This window comes from Anopheles gambiae, chromosome 3 (genome assembly GCF_943734735.2).
Source record: "Anopheles gambiae chromosome 3, idAnoGambNW_F1_1, whole genome shotgun sequence".
NCBI lineage: Eukaryota > Metazoa > Arthropoda > Insecta > Diptera > Culicidae > Anopheles > Anopheles gambiae.
The window spans coordinates 63,707,483-63,725,557 of NC_064602.1; the positions used below are offsets into that span (position 1 = coordinate 63,707,483).

An 18,075-nucleotide genomic window follows, 5' to 3' on the forward strand; every position below is an offset into this window, starting at 1 on the left:
GAGGTTTGGCGTACTTGTTTAATTACTTACTTCTTTTGCTGATGCTGTAGTGTCCTAATCCGCTATCTCAGCCTTCATGGCATCTTGCAACCTCAACTTGGGCCTACCACGCCACCTCTGTCCTTATGCACACTCTAAAAGGACTTTACGAGCTGGGTCGTCCAGTTACATGAATATAACAATGCCAGCCCACCGGAGCCTGGCGTACTTGATACACTGAGGAGTTTAACGGTAAGCAAATTAAGCAGTTGCGGTGGGCACCGTGGATGTTTAGTATAATATGTAGTTGATAGAGTAATAGATATTATAGAGTCCTCTTCCCTTCAGCAATAAAGTATCAGTTCATGCCCGCCCTCTTCTTAGAGCGGTATGTAATAATTCTTGGATGGTCTCTAAGCAGTTCACTCTATGGTATACAATTTTTGAAAATAGTTCATTGAATTGCGCAAGGAAGAAACGAATGAATGAACTGTTTAGACAGGTTTTTGCTGTCTGTCTGCTGAACGATCAAATGAGCGATAACCTCCTTAGCGCTTCATTTTGCAAATTGCTCATCAATATTGAATACAAAAAGGTTAAAAGAGTGAAATAGGCTGATCAGACGCACTGTATTGAACGGGACAGTTCCGTTTTTATTTTTTGAAAATTTTATGTTTTGTGGTATCCCTAAAAATCCCGAGTTGTTCCGGATTTTGATGTTCCGGGCTAGCTAGAATAAAAATGTCATGCTTTTGTCGGAAATATCTAGAAAATGGCATTAGAGTACATTGAGAGACACAACAGCATTATCAATACAGGATTTCACAGTCCATTAAACAATAGTCCACATGCTTAATACAATGCCCGGTTAAGAAATCACTATTGTCCACTAAAGGTGTTCATTTCGGTTGTTTTATGTGAACGTGAGTGAACCGAGTCGTTTATTGCTGTGAACGTGATTTCAGTTGTTTCATTCTTTTGCAAACAGTAATACCTGTAAAGACTATGGATTGATAAACTTTTCGAAAATCGATAGAACTACAAAATATCCGTTGGTCTGATCGCATGAAAAGTAAGCCAATATTGACAATCTATCATTTCTCCCTTGAAAGCGATTCACACGACTGTTTCTAGTTTACCGTACGATTCTGGTTCCTTTGGCACACTTCTATTGTTCACCACTTGTTAATACGACAACCCGTTTTTGTACACTGTCCACATGATTGAAATAATTATCGACTTCGATTTTACAAACGTCAAACGGTTCGATTCAACAAACGTGTGTTTTCCAAATCGGACATTGTATTAAGCATGTGGACAGTTGTTTATTGTGTTATAAACCCTGTAAGTTACCTACAATTGTTAAGTTTGAGGAAAATCTGTTATTCCATCAATGAACGTGAATAAAAGGAATTATTAATAACGGGGTTAAAGAATTGCAACAGGGAATTAGTTGTAGAACGTTGGGTGCACGTTTTTAAGGAATTAATTGAAATTGATTGAAATTAAGTCATTACAGTGCCGTGATTTCATGCACAAAGAACCTTCATAACGAGTACCCCTTGTGAAGAGTTTTTCGCATAACGAGCAAATCAAATAAATACCTGTCATAACGAATAAAATCTCGCATAACGATCAATGTCATTTAAGTTCCTGATACGTTTTTCTATGAGGATGTATAATGAAGATCACGATTGGTAAGCATTGTGCATTTTTTAATTTAGATTTTTATGTTTTTTTTTTTTTTAATTTTGATAACGGAAATGAATAAACGTTACGTTATTTGATGTTATTTGATTTGATATATTTAGCGATTGTCTGCAATTAGTTTAATTTCATTTTATCCATTTTGCACGTGTCGATCAAATCCAGTCTATCCTTTAACCGCGTGCAATGCGTACGTGAGCTGATTGAACGGTACCCACACCCATTCGCTTTCCCAGAACTTCAGATAGAACGGTCTCTGCTCGATTGTGCGGCACCCGTACGCCTCCAAGATTGCCTCCGTTTCCTCGGGCGAAACAAATTTGTCGTAATCGTGCGAACCCTTTGGCAGTCGCTTCATAATATTCTCCAGCACTACCACCGCCAGCAGCCAGGACCAGCTCGTTTTGTTCCAGGTGCTGATGAATACCGATCCACCCGGTTTCAGCACTTCTGCAACGTGTTTTAGCAACGAACTCTTGTCTACCACGTGCTCGATTGTTTCCGAAAGCACGACAACATCGTACTTGTTAGCTGCACCCTGCCAATGTTCCTCCATCGATTGCTCGTAATAGTGGCACCGGTCCTTGATGTCCGATTGTGCCTCGGCGTGCGCTTTCGCTACCTCGATCAGGTGGCGTGCTGGATCGATGCCGACCACGTTCGCGTGCAGCTTTGCAAGTGCCTCAGCGTAGATGCCACCACCGCAACCGACGTCCAGAATGTTGAGCCCTTTCAGTGCGTCGGTCGTGTACCGTTGCTTACGATCGAGTTTGCCCACCTTGATGAGGCCTTCCACAACCATGGGTACTCTGCAATGATTCGAATTTTTTTTTTTAATGGTTAGTACTTTTGCAAGAGTTCGCTACTGTGGGCATCTTACCTTAGCTTGTTCAGCCGATGTAGCAGAATCATGGGACCGTTCGGTTCCCACCAACGCTTCGAAAGCTGATCGAACGTTGCTACATCGTCTTCGGCTGTTCCTTTCATAGACAAACCCTCCACCAGGCTGAGAAAAGCAATCGAAGTTTTCTCGAACATCTTTACCAGCACAAAGCGAAAGAAGGCTAGCACAAGCCTGAAGATAACGACACCATTAGATTGCATCACTGATTCGTGGAGCTCCATGTTTTGATAGGGCACAGTATAAATCCTTTCTCGAAGCACCTGAACTCGACTGAAACAAACACACGACTGATACCGTCCTGTAGACTCGAAGAAGCTTTTAAAGGGTTATTATAACGCCCCTCCATCCCCGTTTTAGCAATATGTTTTCGGTTTAACCTGGCGCCTCTCCGCACGCGAAACATGCACGAATTCGAATACAAAAATGGTTACCTTCTAAGTAAATTAGATTCGACCTTAACATTGACATATGGCATGAAAGGAGATACTGAAATTGAAGTTATTAAGTATTGATCGCTACTTTCTCAAAATCTTTATTTTTTCTCAAATGTTATCGATTTTCAAAACGATGATACAAAACTGATAGATGTTAGCAGAAATAAAAACAAAAAACGATTAAAGGAAATAATCCCTTAAAATTAGCACTTTATTAATCTGCTTGCAAGATAATGTACAAGGTAATTACGATGTATGTACGGCAACCCCTTCAATCATCCCAATCATCTAACTTCAAATCTTTCACTATATCGACTTGATCCGCATCCGTACCATCCTCCAAAGGATAATCCTCAACGGTCTTTTTGTTGGGTTTCTTTTGCTCCTTCACTAATTTCTTCTTGTTGCTCTTTTTAGACACCACCTCTTCCTCTTCCTCTTCCTCTTCCTCTTCCTCATCATCATCCTCATCCTCATCGTCATCTGAACCCATCATCTCCTCGTCATCACTGCCCTCCTCCATGTCGGACATCGATTCATCACCGTCCGTATCATCCTCCATGTCCTCGAGTCCGTCCTCATCATCATCATCATCATCCTCGTCTTCGTCGTCGGATGGGAATAGCGTCACCGGACCATCCTTCTTCGTCGGTGTCTTTTTCACCACCTTCTTCAACGTTGGGAGCTTGTAATCGCTGATCTTTTCTGAATCCGTAGCATGGCGTCGTTTCACCGCTTCGGTCTCCTTCGCGATCGTAGCGTAGAACTTGGCCAGCGGCGTTCCCTCCGCACGGACCAATTCCTCCCAGGCTCGGATACGGTCCGTTTCCTTCAATGGTATGTCCATCTTGAGGCGCCGCTTTTCCATAAACTCGTAATTTTCCATCAGTTTGTCACTCAGCTGCTTCATCTTGCGCGAGTACTTGTACTGCTTGGTCGTTTTCGCGTACTGGCGTAGCTGCAGTATGATCGGCAGAACGATCTCCGGAAAGCCGATCGAGGCGGACTCGTTTGCCGCGAACTCCAGCACCAATTCGTAGATCTGGTCGATGACGGCATCTTTGAAGGCGTTCTCCTGAATGTTTGCCGGGGAAAATCGTAACAAGCAGGTCAGATTTACCGGTCGCATAGACAGCTTCTTGTGGTCCTCGTTGAAGCTATGGGAACGAAGCACCTCCACCAGGAATGGGAGTACCGGTATGTAGATGTTCGTTTTCGCATTCAGCTGTATCAACGTGCGACAGCAGTGGAAGCGCAGCGGGAAGTATTGGGCCGACGGTATCAGCTTCATTACACCGATCGTGATGGAAACGAACGGATAGATTAGTGGTTCAAGGGCTCCACCATGCGCATGGGCCGATCCGAGCACGTCGCCCCACAGTTTCAGCGAGTTGATGTACTGCCAGTTGTAGACGTACTGAAGGCTCTCCTTCTTCTGCAAAATTACTGCATTGCGCAGGTGAATGGCCAGCTGGCGGATGTACAGAAACATGTGCTGGTAGGAGACGTTGAAGTTAAGCAAGAACATTTCCGCCAGCGAGCGGCGCATAAAGTTGATGTTGGGCAGCGTGTTGGGCGACACAAACTTGCTGTTCTTCACGTACGCCAGATACATCACCTTCAGCACGTTGCTCAGGAAGAAGGATTGTTGCGCGTGCGTTATCTTCAAGATGCACATGAACGCCAACACACGGATCGTTTCTTCCTCCGCCGTACTCCAGATACCGATCAGACGCTTCAGAATGGGTTTCGTTAGGTTCTGGTAGCAGATCAGAATCGATGAAAACTCGTGCAAGTGTTTCAGCAGCACGGACATGATGTGCGACGAAGAGACGTTCTCGAGCAGGTTGGTCAGATCGATCAGGTATGTCTTTATGCTTGCCCTCACCTTCTTGAACCGGAAATCATTCTTCAGATCCTTAAACTGTCGCTTCTCGGTCAATGCCAGATAGCTCCGAAGGGCCGGCCCAAGGTAAAGAACGCACGTTTGTACGATGCCGTTAAACATAGCCGAACCTTCAACGCGGTACGGCGGGATAACGCTCTTATCTCCCGTCACGGTGTACAGGGCCGAATTGAAAGCTTTGCAAATGTTGCGGATACCGTGAACGTGCTTTATTGGCAGCGTAGTCAGATCGTTGGTCCATGCTTTCAGCATTTTAAACGTAACCCTCTTGCCCGGCGTGCCATCGTCATCGTCGGCGGCTTTCTCCTCTTCCTCACCGTCTTCATCTTCATCGTCCACCTCACCGGGACCTTGCTCGTCTTCATCCTCATTAGGATCAAAGTCGCTCTCGTCACTAGCAACGTCCAGCTTGTCCGGCAATTCGTGCACAGCTCCCTCCTCGTCTTCAGCCTCATTCTCCGAGTCGGAGAATTCCGAATCGCTTCCGCCCAGCTGGCCGAATTTCAGCAGTTTTTCGTCATTCTTCTTCAAAAAGGCGAACAGTTCCGGATCGGTCGTTTCCAATCTGGCCAGCGCTTCTTTATGCTCCTTTTCCACCTGTTTCATGCTCGACTTTGTCAACTCTTTGTCGGATTTTTCGGCGGTGGCCTGCTTACCCTTCGTTTTCTTCGACTCCTTGCCGTTGAGCTGGACGGGTTGTGACTCGGTTTTAGTTTTTTTCTTTTTACCATTCATCTCAGCCTGCTCAGTGACCTTCTTAACCTTCTTCGTTTTCTTCTTCAATACGCTGTTCGCATTCGAGCCGGCAGCATCGTGGTCGGAACCGTCATCGCTGTCCGCTTCCTCTGGCTCGGCCAGTTTGCGTTTCTTTTTCTTCTCTTTTCCATTCAGCTCTGGCCGCTGTGCTTCGGACTTCAATTTTTTCCCTTTCTTCACTTTGCCGTTCATTGCCTCATTTTGCTCGGCATCGACGGACTTGACCTTTTTCGTCTTCCTAGACTTTTGCTCTTCAGCTCCGTTCACTTCTTCGTCCGGTTCCGCCGTGCTTGCAGCAACTTTCTTTACTTTCCCGACAGATTTCGCTTTCTTTATGTCGCCCTTTGCTTCCTGTTTGTGTTTGGCCTTTTCTATGCCATTAGATTTAAGTTTACTCTTCGGTTTGGCCTCTTGCTCATCGTCTCCAACGTCTGCATCCATGTTGTCCAAGAAGTTGTCCAGGGACATGTTCTGGAAGTCTTCCTTTTTCTTTGACTGTTTGATCTTCATCTTGAAGTTGTGAAGAACCACACTAAAATGTAATTATAACGAGAAAACAGTTAAACAAACGGAAAAAGCGTATTTTTGAGGATGTTTTCTCCTGCCGGTGGTGCTTGCACGTGTTTACTGTGTTGACGTTTGCCAGAGCATGCGCGATTTGACAGCAGCAAGAAACGTCAATCGCGGAAGTGATGCCAAATGATGCTTGATTTATTAAAAAAAATGTTATTTTTATCTATTCCATTGCTTTTGTTGCTTTTGGAAGATGTGTTATAATGCAAAAAATCAAATGCCGGAACAATTTGAAAGTGTTTGTGTCTAATAAAGAGCAATTTCAACAAATTTTATAGTTTTTTTTGACGTCTTACAAATATTGGCCAAATTTCACCATAGGGTATGCCAACTGTGCGATCAATATTTTCAATGTTTGGAAACAACGAACGAACGCCGGCGAAGAAAGAATTAGAATCTTGCTTTCCCCGTGAAAAGATACCATAAATTATCACACCATGCTACCTCAGCACTGCGTGCGACTTCTCCGCCCGACCATATTGCTCGCCAGGTAAAGTTTTTCAAAAAGTTCTCAAATTGAATTATGTGATGCAATTTTCGCCCATTCCTTCTAGAACGTCCCGATGCTTTTCCTCACCTTCGGAAACGATCCGAACACAGTACAGCAATGTCGATCAGCGGGAGGTGGAAAATTTGTCCAAACAGTCCAGCGAATGGTGGGATCCTCAAGGTCCGATACGTGGGCTGCACGCAATGAACTCGCTTCGTGTTCCGTTGATTCGGGATGGGCTGATCGCGACCGGGGCCGTGGACAAAAGCCTCATCCAAAAGCCGAACGTACTTGAAAGCTTAAACATCCTCGAGGTTGGTTGCGGGGGAGGAATTCTGACCGAAGCACTTGCCAAACTGCACTCCAACGTGGTTGGTATCGATCCAAGCGAAAAGTTGATCAGCGTTGCGAAGGAGCATGCGAAGGAAAGCGCAACGCTCCGGCCGGAACATCTTCAGTACCATGTAGAAACCATCGAGCAGCATGCGGCCAAACATGCCGAACGGTACGATGCGGTAGTTGCGTCGGAAGTGCTGGAACATGTCAATGATAAGGTGGCGTTTGTTGAGCAGTGTCTCGCTGCGCTGAAACCGGGCGGATCTATGTTTCTGACCACAATCAACAAAACAACTCCCTCGTGGTTGGGAGCCATCGTTGCTGCGGAGCAGATTTTCCATCTCGTCCCAGAAGGAACGCACGATTGGGATAAGTTTATATCGCCGCTCGATTTGCAACGAATTCTCTCCAGCTACAACTGCACCACGATTCTGGTGCATGGAATGTTTTACCAGTTTTGGTCCAATCAGTGGTGCTGGACAAAGAACACTGAGATAAATTATGCACTGCATGCCGTCAAAATGAAGGAACAGTAAGCGTTGCTTTTAATAAATTAACTTAATGTAGACATCGTACACCAAACATGAGCTTAGTAAGAATTCGTTTATTCAATCACCTACTTCGAACGTTTAATGTTCAATGGCAATGGGTGCTGCAACCTCTTTTTGTGGCTGTCGTACTTCTTGTTCATCGTGTGCACAACGCTAGTGTAGAACCGGGCCATCTCTGCATCCGGAACATCCGTTTGCATTTGGGCCTGCTTGGCCGCTTCTTGCTGCTCGCGCTTAGCTATGTCCGCGCCGGATTCGATATCAAGTATTCGCTCAATGTCCGGATTCATTCCACCGTAGCTGATGCGACCTTCGATCAGGTTTTCACACGGTACGTAGCTAGGCTCCAATACATATTTTACCGTCTCAGTGAGCATTTTATCCGTGATTTCACTTGCATACAGTGCGCTGTGGTAAGGCGGGATGGGAAGTTTTAGTCGATGTCCACGTGCCACTTTGAATTTGCGCTACTTACCGGCCCCGTTCTTCGTCGGCTTCTTTGTCCAATTTCTCTTTCGTGCGGGACATGAATTTCATCTGCAAAATGCCCTTTGAAAGCTGAACTTTATTCATTTTTGAGGACATTTTTGTGGTATGTATTTTATCCTGGAGCTCTTTAAAACACACGGACGATTCACAATGTAAACAAATGCAGCATTGAAGCTGATGACAGTTGTACGCGTAAGTACCGGTTCGACCGGTTCAAACATTCACTTCTCCGAGAAAATATGTAAATTATTAGTTTTTTTTGTAAGGACAAATTGTGATCAAATTTTATTTTCTTGTTTTTGAGATAATAAGTGGTGGAGTTGTTTTCTATTAGTTGAATGTTAAACTATTTTGCTTTCAAGTCATACATTATTCCAAACCATTTTGAATAACCGGTTCATTTTGCAACGGCTGTCATATGAATGCAGCTGTCATGAAACCAAAACAAAAGCGATAGCCCTGCTCCGATAGTGCTCTCCAAACCAAGACGCACGCGAATTCCTATGCAGTGAAGAAGGACTCGCATAGACTATAAAAGTGCAATTAGTGTGTATCGTTTGAATGTACGGTGTGTAAGTGTGTAAATTACCATGTTTGGTTTCAACAAACCAGCGGCGCCAGCGAAGCGTGAACGCAAGCGAGATCCTGCGGAGGTGAGTTTAACGCCTGGGGAGAGAGAGAGGGAGAAATCGTTCGACCAGCTGCTGTATTAGTCATCATCTAATGCGTTTTCTTTGTGTTCCCGCGTATCCGCGTGTGTGTAGTTTGGAATATTCGGCCTGACGAACGATATCGCTGGCCTAGGAGATGATGCGGACGATGGAAGTGATCCGGACGATGAGGATTTGGAAGCAGAGCTGGCCGCAATTACAGCCGGAATGGGAGGCGCTCGGAAGGCGAAGCCGAAACCCAAAGCGAAAGGAATTGTAGCACCCCAAGAGTTGGATGCGATGGTTGCAGCTAGCCTGCGAGACGTTGGCAGCGATGACGATGCATCCGATGATGATGATGATTCAGACTTGCTGGATGAACTATCAGCGATAACCGGGACTGCTGCGCCGGATGAAGACGATGGAGCAAACGAGGAAGCTGCTAAATCGAAGCCTCCCGTACCCCCACCGAGGAAAAGTTCCACCAGCGGCGATTTGGTATCACTGCTGAAATCCCGCATCGCAATGTACACGCAAGCGGAGGAGGGAGCCAAGACGTCGGGCGATTCGGGAAAAGCGCGGAGATTTAACCGAGGACTGAAGACTCTTAAAGACCAGCTGAAAATGGCCGAAGCAGGGAAAGCAGTGGATCAGAGTGAAATCCCTCCAGAAGTAAGCGTAAAATTAGCAGCGCCACCGAAAGAACCTACGGATGAACCACCAAAACAACCAATTTCTGCACCTGCCCGTCCGGCACCTCCTCCGCCTATTGCTTCTCCGGCCGCAGATGAACCAGGACCTTCCCGATCTGCACCACCGGTTCCGCCGAGGGGTGAAGCAAAACCACCAACTACACCTGCACCGGTGCTGCAAGAAAGGGCAGCAGCAGCGCCATCGAACCCCAAGCTAAGCCTGCTGAACGAACGAAAGCAACTGTACAAGCAAGCAGCACTGAACGCGAAAAAAGTGGGAAACAACGAACAGGCAATGGCGTACGTTAAGGTTCTGAAACAGTTCGATGTGGTGATTCGGGCCATGGAGAACGGGGAGGAGGTCGATCTGAGTCGAATGCCACCGCCACCGAGCGAGCTTAGCATGGCACAGTCCAGCTCACCGTCAGTGCCTTCCGTTAGCAAACCGAAAGAGGAAGCGAAAGTTCAGAAAGAAGCGGAACTGCCTTCTCCCGCACCGTCGTCTTCCGAGCAACCGGCCGCTGAGGAGGAGGAGGAGGAGGAAGAGGAAAATTTAATCGAAGCCACCACTGTGCTAGAGGCGCTGGAGCAGCGGTTGGAGAAGTATAAATCCGTCGAACAGGCGGCAAAAGACGAGGGTAACAGCTCAAAAGCCCGTCGAATGGGACGCATTGTGAAGCAGTATCAGGATGCGATAAAGATGCATAAGGCTGGCAAACCGATTCCGATCGATGAACTGCCCACACCACCGGGCTATGGGCCAATTCCGGTCGACGGGCCTCCGAAGCCAGCGGCACCGCCAGCGCCCAAGAAACCGGCCCCAGCCGTACCGCTGAAACCACAAGCTACTTCCCCAGCCGTGCCGATCGCTGAGCCAATCCCGGGAACTAGTAAAAGCTCTCCCAAACCGGCCGTCACCCAGTTCGATAAGCAGTTGAACATTTTGCTGGAACGTCATCGTGAATATAAACAGGCGGCCATTGAGGCGAAAAAGGCAGGCGATCTCGACGAAGCGAAGGAATGTTTGCGGGTGTTCAAGGGGCTGGAAAAGCTAATAGAGGTTGCCCGTGCGGGTGGAAGAGTCGATCTGACCACAATCCCGATTGCACCGTCGAAGCGAAACGCCCTCGAAGCATCCTTTACCATCGTCAACACGGAGGACTGTGATCAGGTGGGAACCGATACGGGCGGGGCGGCGGGTGCGGTTGAAGGTGTTGATAGCGAGACGCGCATACGGCTCGAGGAGCAGCTGTCGAAGCAGCTGATTATCTGTCGGAACACGCGTGACCATCATCGAGCCATGGGAGACATTGCGGGGACGAACAAGTTTGAAAATCTCGCACTCAACGTCCAGAAGGATCTCGATCTGGTCCGGTTGGGCCATCGGCAGGGCTTGCCACTGCCAAAGTTTCACTACGAAAAGCTGCAATTCAATGTGGTAAAGTGCCACACGGATCTGTCGGATAATGAGGTGGAGATACGGGTGGTAAGGGGAATCAATTACAACGTGCCCAATCCGAAGGATGTAGATACGTACGTGAAGTTCGAGTTTCCCTATCCACAGGTGCGCGCGTCTAGAATGCATTAAATACATGTTAATAATTCCGTTTTTCATTTGCTACGTTCCACCCCCGACAGGAAGATCCGCTGAAGGGAAAGACGAACCTAGTGAAAGATACTCACAGTCCTGAGTACAACTACCAGCAAACGTTTGAAATTCAGCGTAGCCAGCGCAACTGTCATCGTATCTTCAAGCGACACGCACTGAAATGTGAAGTCTATTCCAAAGGGTAAGAAGCGTTATTGTTGTAATGTAGTACTTGTCATGCTTCGTCCTCAAATTATGGTGTGGATTGTTGTGTAAGTTGCTTGAACCACCTCTCCCGTATGTGTGTATTAGTTTGAATAGAAAGGATATTTCTCCCTTGTTTAGTGTTCTAGTGTGATGTGAATTTAAATTCCCCTCTTTATCCTTTCCCAAGCCTGCCACCAAGCCTGCGTAGAGTATACGCGTCAATTTCCATGCGTTCCCTGTAGCACCATCCCATTAGAGCATGCAGTACGCCATTGTCTAGTAGCTTTTATTTGATAGCGTATATTTTTTCTTCCCTTTTCATTTGCTTGTTTGTACACACCGGCCACACCGGGTGCATTGTGCTACACCGTCCTATTTGTTGGGCGTACGACAATGGTTGGCAAATACCATGCACATGGTTTCTTTTTTGTGTGTGTCTGTACGCGTGCTTCTCGCATCCTTGGGATGCTATGACACGTGTGTACGCGCGCATCAACGCGTATATTGTGTGTGCATTTTGTGCGTGTGTTCATTTTGCTTGTAATGATGGTTATTTGCTCGGCCGCTACGATCTAGCTGCTGCTGTCACGGTGCATCAACTGGACTTTTCTCCTGTTTCAGTGGGTTCCTTCGCTCGGACGTGCTGATCGGTACGGTGACGGTGAAGCTGCAGCCGCTGGAGACGCAGATTGAAATCCACGACTCATTTCCGGTGAGTAGCGCTGGATAATCCCGCCATGCATTGTCGACCCATATCCCAACCGGATTCAATTTTCACGTGCACAACATTCTCAACCGGGTTTCTCCGGCGATGCTTTTCCTTACAGCTAATGGACGGGCGGCGCACAGTCGGCGGCAAGCTCGAGGTCAAAATACGCGTTCGTAACCCAATCCTGACGAAGCAAATCGAGCAGATTAACGAACGTTGGGTGGTGCTCGATTCATAGGCACACACTTCCGGGCTCGACGAATGACTTCCGTTACGGGGCGGCGGGAGACACACACACATCGGCATAGATTTGGATAGGGACGGTGGATTTGTGGATGAATGTTGCCTAGAGACGGGCAGCCCTGTGCACAGGAACACAGGTATCCAAAATGCAACAACGAAACGTTTTGTGCAACGGATGGTGCGAAATGTAGTTGAATAAATTAAATGAGAACTCTGCGAAACGAACCGGCACGTGTTGTTGAACGGACCGGCATGCCAGACCAAGCCGAGTCGGTCGATGTTAGAATGTGATATTAAGGACAACCTGCTGGTAACACGGGGTCAACGGGGTGGAACGATGCGTGCGCTGTCTGTATGGGTGAGCTAGGACACGAGAGAGCGTGTGCGTTGGAATCAATTTTATGAACCGTACTCTCAACTGGTGTTACGCTCGCATGAATTACTGCTGAGAAGGGGTTGTTCTGGCACGGTTTTAGAACGGTTTGTAGTATGTCGCGAAATATAAAGTCCAGCCCGTTAATCTGACTCTATGTACACGGTAGTGCATGTCACCCAGTGCAGAAGATAATGAAACAAACACGCTTAATATCCAATTCCTAGTTACGTAACAAACTTCAAAGAAGGTAAAGCACGTGCAAAATTTCTAAACTAAACCACACAAACACACGCAAAAGAGAGTCTCGTTAAACATCTGCGGTGGCAGAATAATTATAATCATTTGTGCTGTTGTGCTATTGTTTTGCATCGTGTTGTAATGGAAATTAAAATGCTGGGTAATTTCGTAACGGATGGATACAAAAAGGCTAGGTCTTTTCCATATAGTGAGAAATTAAAGAGTGTGGGCTTTCAGTTGCAAACCAACCTTTATGGGAAATTAATAATAAATAAATAATTAAATTATGTAAATTAGTATTGCCTGTCTGAATTACACGAGTGACATGTGGCCATCTAATCCGAAACCAAATAGTACAACTCGTTCTTGCATTACAATGAACACTTTATTGACCGAGCCTATAAACTATAACGCATCATATAAGAACAATTTATAATTGTTTAAGTATTTAATTGTACATAATGAACGTAAACTTAAAAATATTGTAATTTAATGCTAGCATCCTTTATCAAACCCTTCTTCAGCATACAGCATTATGTGGAGAGCAATACACATTTTTCACATTTTAGTATAAATTAACTATTGTTTTCCATCCAACAGGAATAAAATAAAGACTCTTTTTACTGCTTCCATTTTTGTACGGCCCGGGTCGAAAACACAACAAAGTTTGTAAATACGAATATTTTTCTTCAAATGGTAACCCCTTCTACTGCTGTTGTAACAGTTGCAATCTTTTGCCATCGTCAACCCCATTTTCGCATCACAGACCATCTGCACACTAAATGCAACCATCCACTTCCAGTTAGCAGAATGGAAATGCAAAAATCCCTGTGAACCGTATGTTGTTTCACAGTGCTTTCGATATAGAAAAAAGCCAGTCCTGCTATCCGTTTCCTGTTTGATTTCATTCGATGCGTTGATGCGACGTCCCTCTGTCTGCTAAACTGCTCTGTTTCTCTCCCTTTCTCTCTCTCTCTCTTCGCTAACTGACGCAACGGTCATTCGTCCGTAAATTCCACGTGTTTGCAGACGATCCGTCACTTACTGGCAAACGACCCCCGACAGTCCTTGGCCTGTCCGCGTCAGTTCATCGCAATTCCACGAAAATTTCACTTCCTTCCGGCCAATCCCACCACCGTGGTGGCGCGGGCGAGATTTCCGCTCACGAGGTTCGTGCACGAGGTTTGGGAACGCACGTCACGTGCCCGGACAGGGGTAGGGAGTGCCGTACCGTTGCTCCGTTTCCCTAGAGCCGACCAAGCGATATGTTGAGGCACATTCCGAACGTCAGCACGCCTATGAAGCAGACGAGCACGAGAAAGCATAGATAGTGGGCGCTGACGGGCATCCGGAACAATTTGGCTGACATCTTCAGCGAGGACGCGTACAGCAGCACCGTGTTCAGATCCTCGGACGACGTATTACGGTGAACGAACGGGCGAATGCTTATCAGATGGCCGCAGGATTGCGTTTGGCGGCAGGTGACGGTTAGGCTGGCGGCCTGTAGGAGCACAGAGACAAAAGGAAAGGTAACGGGCAGGGTAAACGCGCCAAGAGCCGTGCTGGGCGGGAGAATGTGTACGAAAAGCGGCAAGAAAACTGTACCCAATGTACGTTCCCTGCTGCTGAGCGTAATATTCGCAGGTGTGGCTGAGCAATGCTGGCGATTTTTCTGCCGTCGGACAGACCGTGGAAGTTATTTCGTTAGTCCACGAATTAAAATTCTTCACGTGGGATTTGATATGACAGAGAGGAAGGATGAGAAGCGTTTCGTGGAACTTTGGCCCCTTAAACAAGCTATCACATTATACCATATTCATCGGTTCTTTATTTCTTGCTTTGGTAGCAAATCCCGGTTGCCCGAAAAGGTGTGCTGTAGGATCATCCCGTAGGACGACGACGATGACGACACGAGAGCCGGCAAAGTGGAAAATTGTTTCGTTTGATCGGTCACAATCAGACGGTACACGGTACTGGTTTGAAATGAACAAACGGTGCCAAACTGCCATGATTTGGCTTTGCAACCTTCTGCATAACGAATGCGCCATCAACTTCTCATAACTGGCCAGTTTACGGAAAGGGCCGACGAGTATGAACGATGCAACAAACGACCAAATTTTGCAGCGTCTCTTGGAAGGGCATAACAACACTCAAACGATTCGGCCGTACGGAGAATGATTCAAAACCGATATATGCAAAACAAAAACGCGCCATTCACTTGGTCACTGGAATCGGTGCTTATGCGATGATTCGTGCGCATGATCGTTTGATTTGGGGCGGGCGATATAACAACACCGTTCGAGCCACCGGTTTCGTGTGTTGTTGCACGCAGCTTATAGGAGCAAACACCGTTGCAATTTTAAGTTGCTCATGACACCGTGTGTTGACTGTATTGAAAAAGTGCACCCATTTACACATGACCAACCCGTAAAGTACTATATATTTGAATTTAATACCCTCCTTAATCGCAGACAAATTTGTCATCGGTGGTTTACAAACATTATGTTAATGCTAGCGAACGCTGTAATTCACCCACCCACCCGTCCCTTTGTGCAAGCGATCCTAAAACCCCAACGATTCATGTCCGAATTGTTGCCGCGTGGCAATGGTTGATTAATTTTCAACTACAGCCCCGGCCCCAGCGTCCTGTCGTACGGGCCAGGTTGTGGGAAACCGACGCAATATTTAATTGCCAATAGAGTGATGCGCGCGCGGTTGTTGTATGCTGTTGGCGCGTATCCGAAGCTGCTATTACTCTTTATCTCTTTATACCGGCACTGGCAATGCAGTGCAATGGTGCCGGTCCGTTGAACGATGTGAGCCTTCCCGCATGCTAACACAGCCCGGTGCAAAATGGTTCCGTTTAATTAGCTATTAATTAGTCAGCACCCTCATGATAGGAACACGAGGTGCCTGCTAGGAGGCGCGTCTTCACCATTGCGCTTCTAGCCATTACCTGTCGGCATTAGTGTGAAATGTGTACGGTACCCATCCACCACCACGAATCGGTCATTTCTGGATGCATGTATGCCTAGCAGGGCACATCGCTCTGTTATAGACTGATAATGGGCGTGTGCTGTGTATTAAATGTGACGACCGTTGGCAGGAAGTGTGGCGTCGGAGTTGGAAACTCAATCCACGATGCTCTCTCACGAAACGCATCGGAATGATAAAAACAAGCGCCAGAACACACTCTATTGCTGCATCACATCCTGTGGGCGGACGGGAGATCGTGGTGGGCCCGGCGGGAATCCGGGAAGAATGCTTGATGCAAAGTTATGCTAATTCAATTCCGCCTGCATTTTCCCAACCAGCAGGTCTGCCTGCGCAGTTTGGTCGATTTGAACGCCTTCTTGATATTGTGCGGCGGCTTGAGGGCGGGAGTGAAAAACAGGAAAAAGCGATGTATGCGCCTTTGAATTTCAATACTGCAGCACCCCGCGCACTGCGAACCATGGCGACATTTGCCCCACAGATTGCTTTTGAATGACTGCTTTGAATGGTAGTGCAGAGGATTAGGGAAAATGATTTTCGGTTAAATCGCTAAATTGAATGTGGCGGAGGTTTTGGGCCACCCCGTCCCCGAGAAGCCTACCGGGTGTGTATTTACACAATTAGAGATAATTTACGTTTAGGTTTGCACGCAATGCGAAGTGAAACAAACACAATGTGGAGCAGATGATTTGAAGGGTGTGTGTGTGTGCGTATTTCACAATCATCGTCATTGGGATGAGTGGGTAGGTATGAAGGATTACATTATAGAGATTAAATAGTATGAATGGTCAAGATAGATCGGTTTATCTGATTATTTTCTAGAAGGTCAAAGCAATATTTTAAATGTTTAGAAATACTTTTTAATGTTTCGGGCAGTGTTTAGATTATTTTGTTTAATGTTCTTGAGTTTATCAATTACATGTTGTTGTCATCTGTTGTCTTACGTTTAGCTTGTTTAATTCACACTTCAATGAATAATATATCGTTGAAATATTCTATCCCAGATGGCACAATTATTTCTATTTTGTAAGAAGCTTAAAGTTCTATTATTAAAAGTAGTCAATGATTATGTAAATTTTTATACCATGTAATTATCCATGGCTTTGTTAGTTGAAGGCGTCTTGGTAATGTGAGGTTATTATTATTTTTATACCATCTACCAATTAAAATACTACAAATGCTACAACTACTATTTGCATTCTTAAATTTAAGAATACATTTGTTTAAACTAAATTGATTCTTTAATCCACTATTCAACATTTTTAAAACACACTTGATTTCAATTAAAATATGCGAATAGAAATTGGAAACGTTTGAAACGGATGTTGGAAAGAGTGCCATAAGGACAATAGTACCTCAAAGCATTTTTTCAGTAAAGCTTTATTTAAATGACCAAATGAGTATACATTTGGTATTGTTCCTATAACTATATATTATGTGCGAATTTCATATAAATTGGCCAATGTTTCTCATTGTTTTCAATTATTCTATAAAGTGTAGCAAAATTGAGCAGAAAATTATAGTGATTCAACCAATACGAACAAGCTTTCAAAACACTTAGGAACAAAGAATCGAGGAAATATTTATATGTCCACAAAGCTGAGAAAAAGTGAAAACTTTCGTAGAGTAAGTGGTAAATTATGTTTTTTTTTGTTGTAAAAAATCCAATTAAAAAAAGGCAAGGCGGTTTGCCTTGCGCTTCTGAAGTGTTCAGGTAGATTATACCGGTCGTTATGCGCTTTTAGGCCTCGAATCGCTGAACCAGCGTCAGTGCAACTCTTAGAGACTGTTTGTTGCGGTACTCCTTGTCAATCGGGTCGAATAGTCGGCGTTTTTTTCTAAACTCAACATTTATATCTATAAGGTAACTGCAAGCCACAAATGACTTGCAAAGAAGAATGTTCGATTTTAAGCTTAGAGTTAATCAACCGAATAACAGAGGTGAATGAGGCTAATTGGCTCAAAGTGTCTATAAAAAAAAAAAAATAATAAAAAAATAAAAATTTATGTCCCGGCGAGATCCCTCTGGGCTAGATCGCTACTTGACGTGAAGGAGCCTCGCACACGCTTCGGCTTCGGCTTCAAAAAATTCAAATAATTTTTTTTTCAAATTCATTATTACTGAGACTCATTTATAAGATAAAAGATAATTGTTAAATGACTTTGAAAGCCAAATCGGCTTTTATGGGCTTTTTTAATTGCTTAACTTTTGTTCCAAATTCTGCTAGATGTCTATTGTTAAAGCACAAAAAGT

The 18,075-nt window shown here is 45.5% G+C and overlaps 6 protein-coding genes across 13 annotated transcripts in view; 2 read left to right on the plus strand and 4 right to left on the minus strand.

The window, feature by feature from the left end:
• Positions 1 to 1,758: 1,758 nt before the first annotated feature.
• Positions 1,759 to 2,898, minus strand: LOC1275264 (ubiquinone biosynthesis O-methyltransferase). The gene is made up of 2 exons (XM_314502.5): positions 2,567 to 2,898; positions 1,759 to 2,495 (listed from the first exon to the last, which is right to left on the minus strand). The coding sequence occupies exons 1-2, from the start codon at positions 2,809 to 2,811 to the stop codon at positions 1,853 to 1,855; spliced, it is 888 nt and encodes a 295-aa protein (XP_314502.5). The 5' UTR covers positions 2,812 to 2,898; the 3' UTR covers positions 1,759 to 1,852.
• A 306-nt stretch (positions 2,899 to 3,204) lies between these two features.
• Positions 3,205 to 6,349, minus strand: LOC4577761 (nucleolar complex protein 2 homolog). The gene has a single exon (XM_061662003.1). The coding sequence runs from the start codon at positions 6,194 to 6,196 to the stop codon at positions 3,296 to 3,298; it is 2,901 nt and encodes a 966-aa protein (XP_061517987.1). The 5' UTR covers positions 6,197 to 6,349; the 3' UTR covers positions 3,205 to 3,295.
• Positions 6,350 to 6,567: 218 nt separating this feature from the next.
• Positions 6,568 to 7,667, plus strand: LOC1275266 (ubiquinone biosynthesis O-methyltransferase, mitochondrial). Its single transcript, XM_314504.5, has 2 exons — positions 6,568 to 6,749; positions 6,814 to 7,667. Exons 1-2 carry the CDS (start codon positions 6,697 to 6,699, stop codon positions 7,619 to 7,621), a joined length of 861 nt encoding a protein of 286 aa, XP_314504.4. The 5' UTR covers positions 6,568 to 6,696; the 3' UTR covers positions 7,622 to 7,667.
• Positions 7,668 to 7,669: 2 nt separating this feature from the next.
• On the minus strand, positions 7,670 to 8,289 carry LOC1275267 (uncharacterized). The gene is made up of 2 exons (XM_314505.4): positions 8,112 to 8,289; positions 7,670 to 8,044 (listed from the first exon to the last, which is right to left on the minus strand). The coding sequence occupies exons 1-2, from the start codon at positions 8,219 to 8,221 to the stop codon at positions 7,702 to 7,704; spliced, it is 453 nt and encodes a 150-aa protein (XP_314505.3). The 5' UTR covers positions 8,222 to 8,289; the 3' UTR covers positions 7,670 to 7,701.
• A 257-nt stretch (positions 8,290 to 8,546) lies between these two features.
• LOC1275268 (coiled-coil and C2 domain-containing protein 1-like) lies at positions 8,547 to 13,120 on the plus strand. 2 transcript variants are annotated; one of them, XM_061662004.1, is made up of 5 exons: positions 8,547 to 8,778; positions 8,890 to 11,031; positions 11,106 to 11,257; positions 11,839 to 11,974; positions 12,090 to 13,120. In XM_061662004.1, the coding sequence occupies exons 1-5, from the start codon at positions 8,716 to 8,718 to the stop codon at positions 12,207 to 12,209; spliced, it is 2,613 nt and encodes an 870-aa protein (XP_061517988.1). In that variant the 5' UTR covers positions 8,547 to 8,715; the 3' UTR covers positions 12,210 to 13,120. The 2 variants fall into 2 exon arrangements, with proteins under 2 accessions (XP_061517988.1, XP_061517989.1); XM_061662005.1 differs by having other exon boundaries at positions 11,884 to 11,974.
• A 70-nt stretch (positions 13,121 to 13,190) lies between these two features.
• Positions 13,191 to 18,075, minus strand: part of LOC1275269 (uncharacterized) — a 36,943-nt gene continuing 32,058 nt past the window's right edge. For all 7 annotated transcript variants that reach the window (XM_061662012.1, XM_061662010.1, XM_061662011.1 and 4 more), the window contains exon 8: positions 13,191 to 14,328. In XM_061662012.1, the coding sequence (XP_061517996.1) occupies positions 14,074 to 14,328 (255 nt within the window). In that variant the 3' untranslated portion in view covers positions 13,191 to 14,073. The remainder of the gene's footprint in view (positions 14,329 to 18,075) is intronic.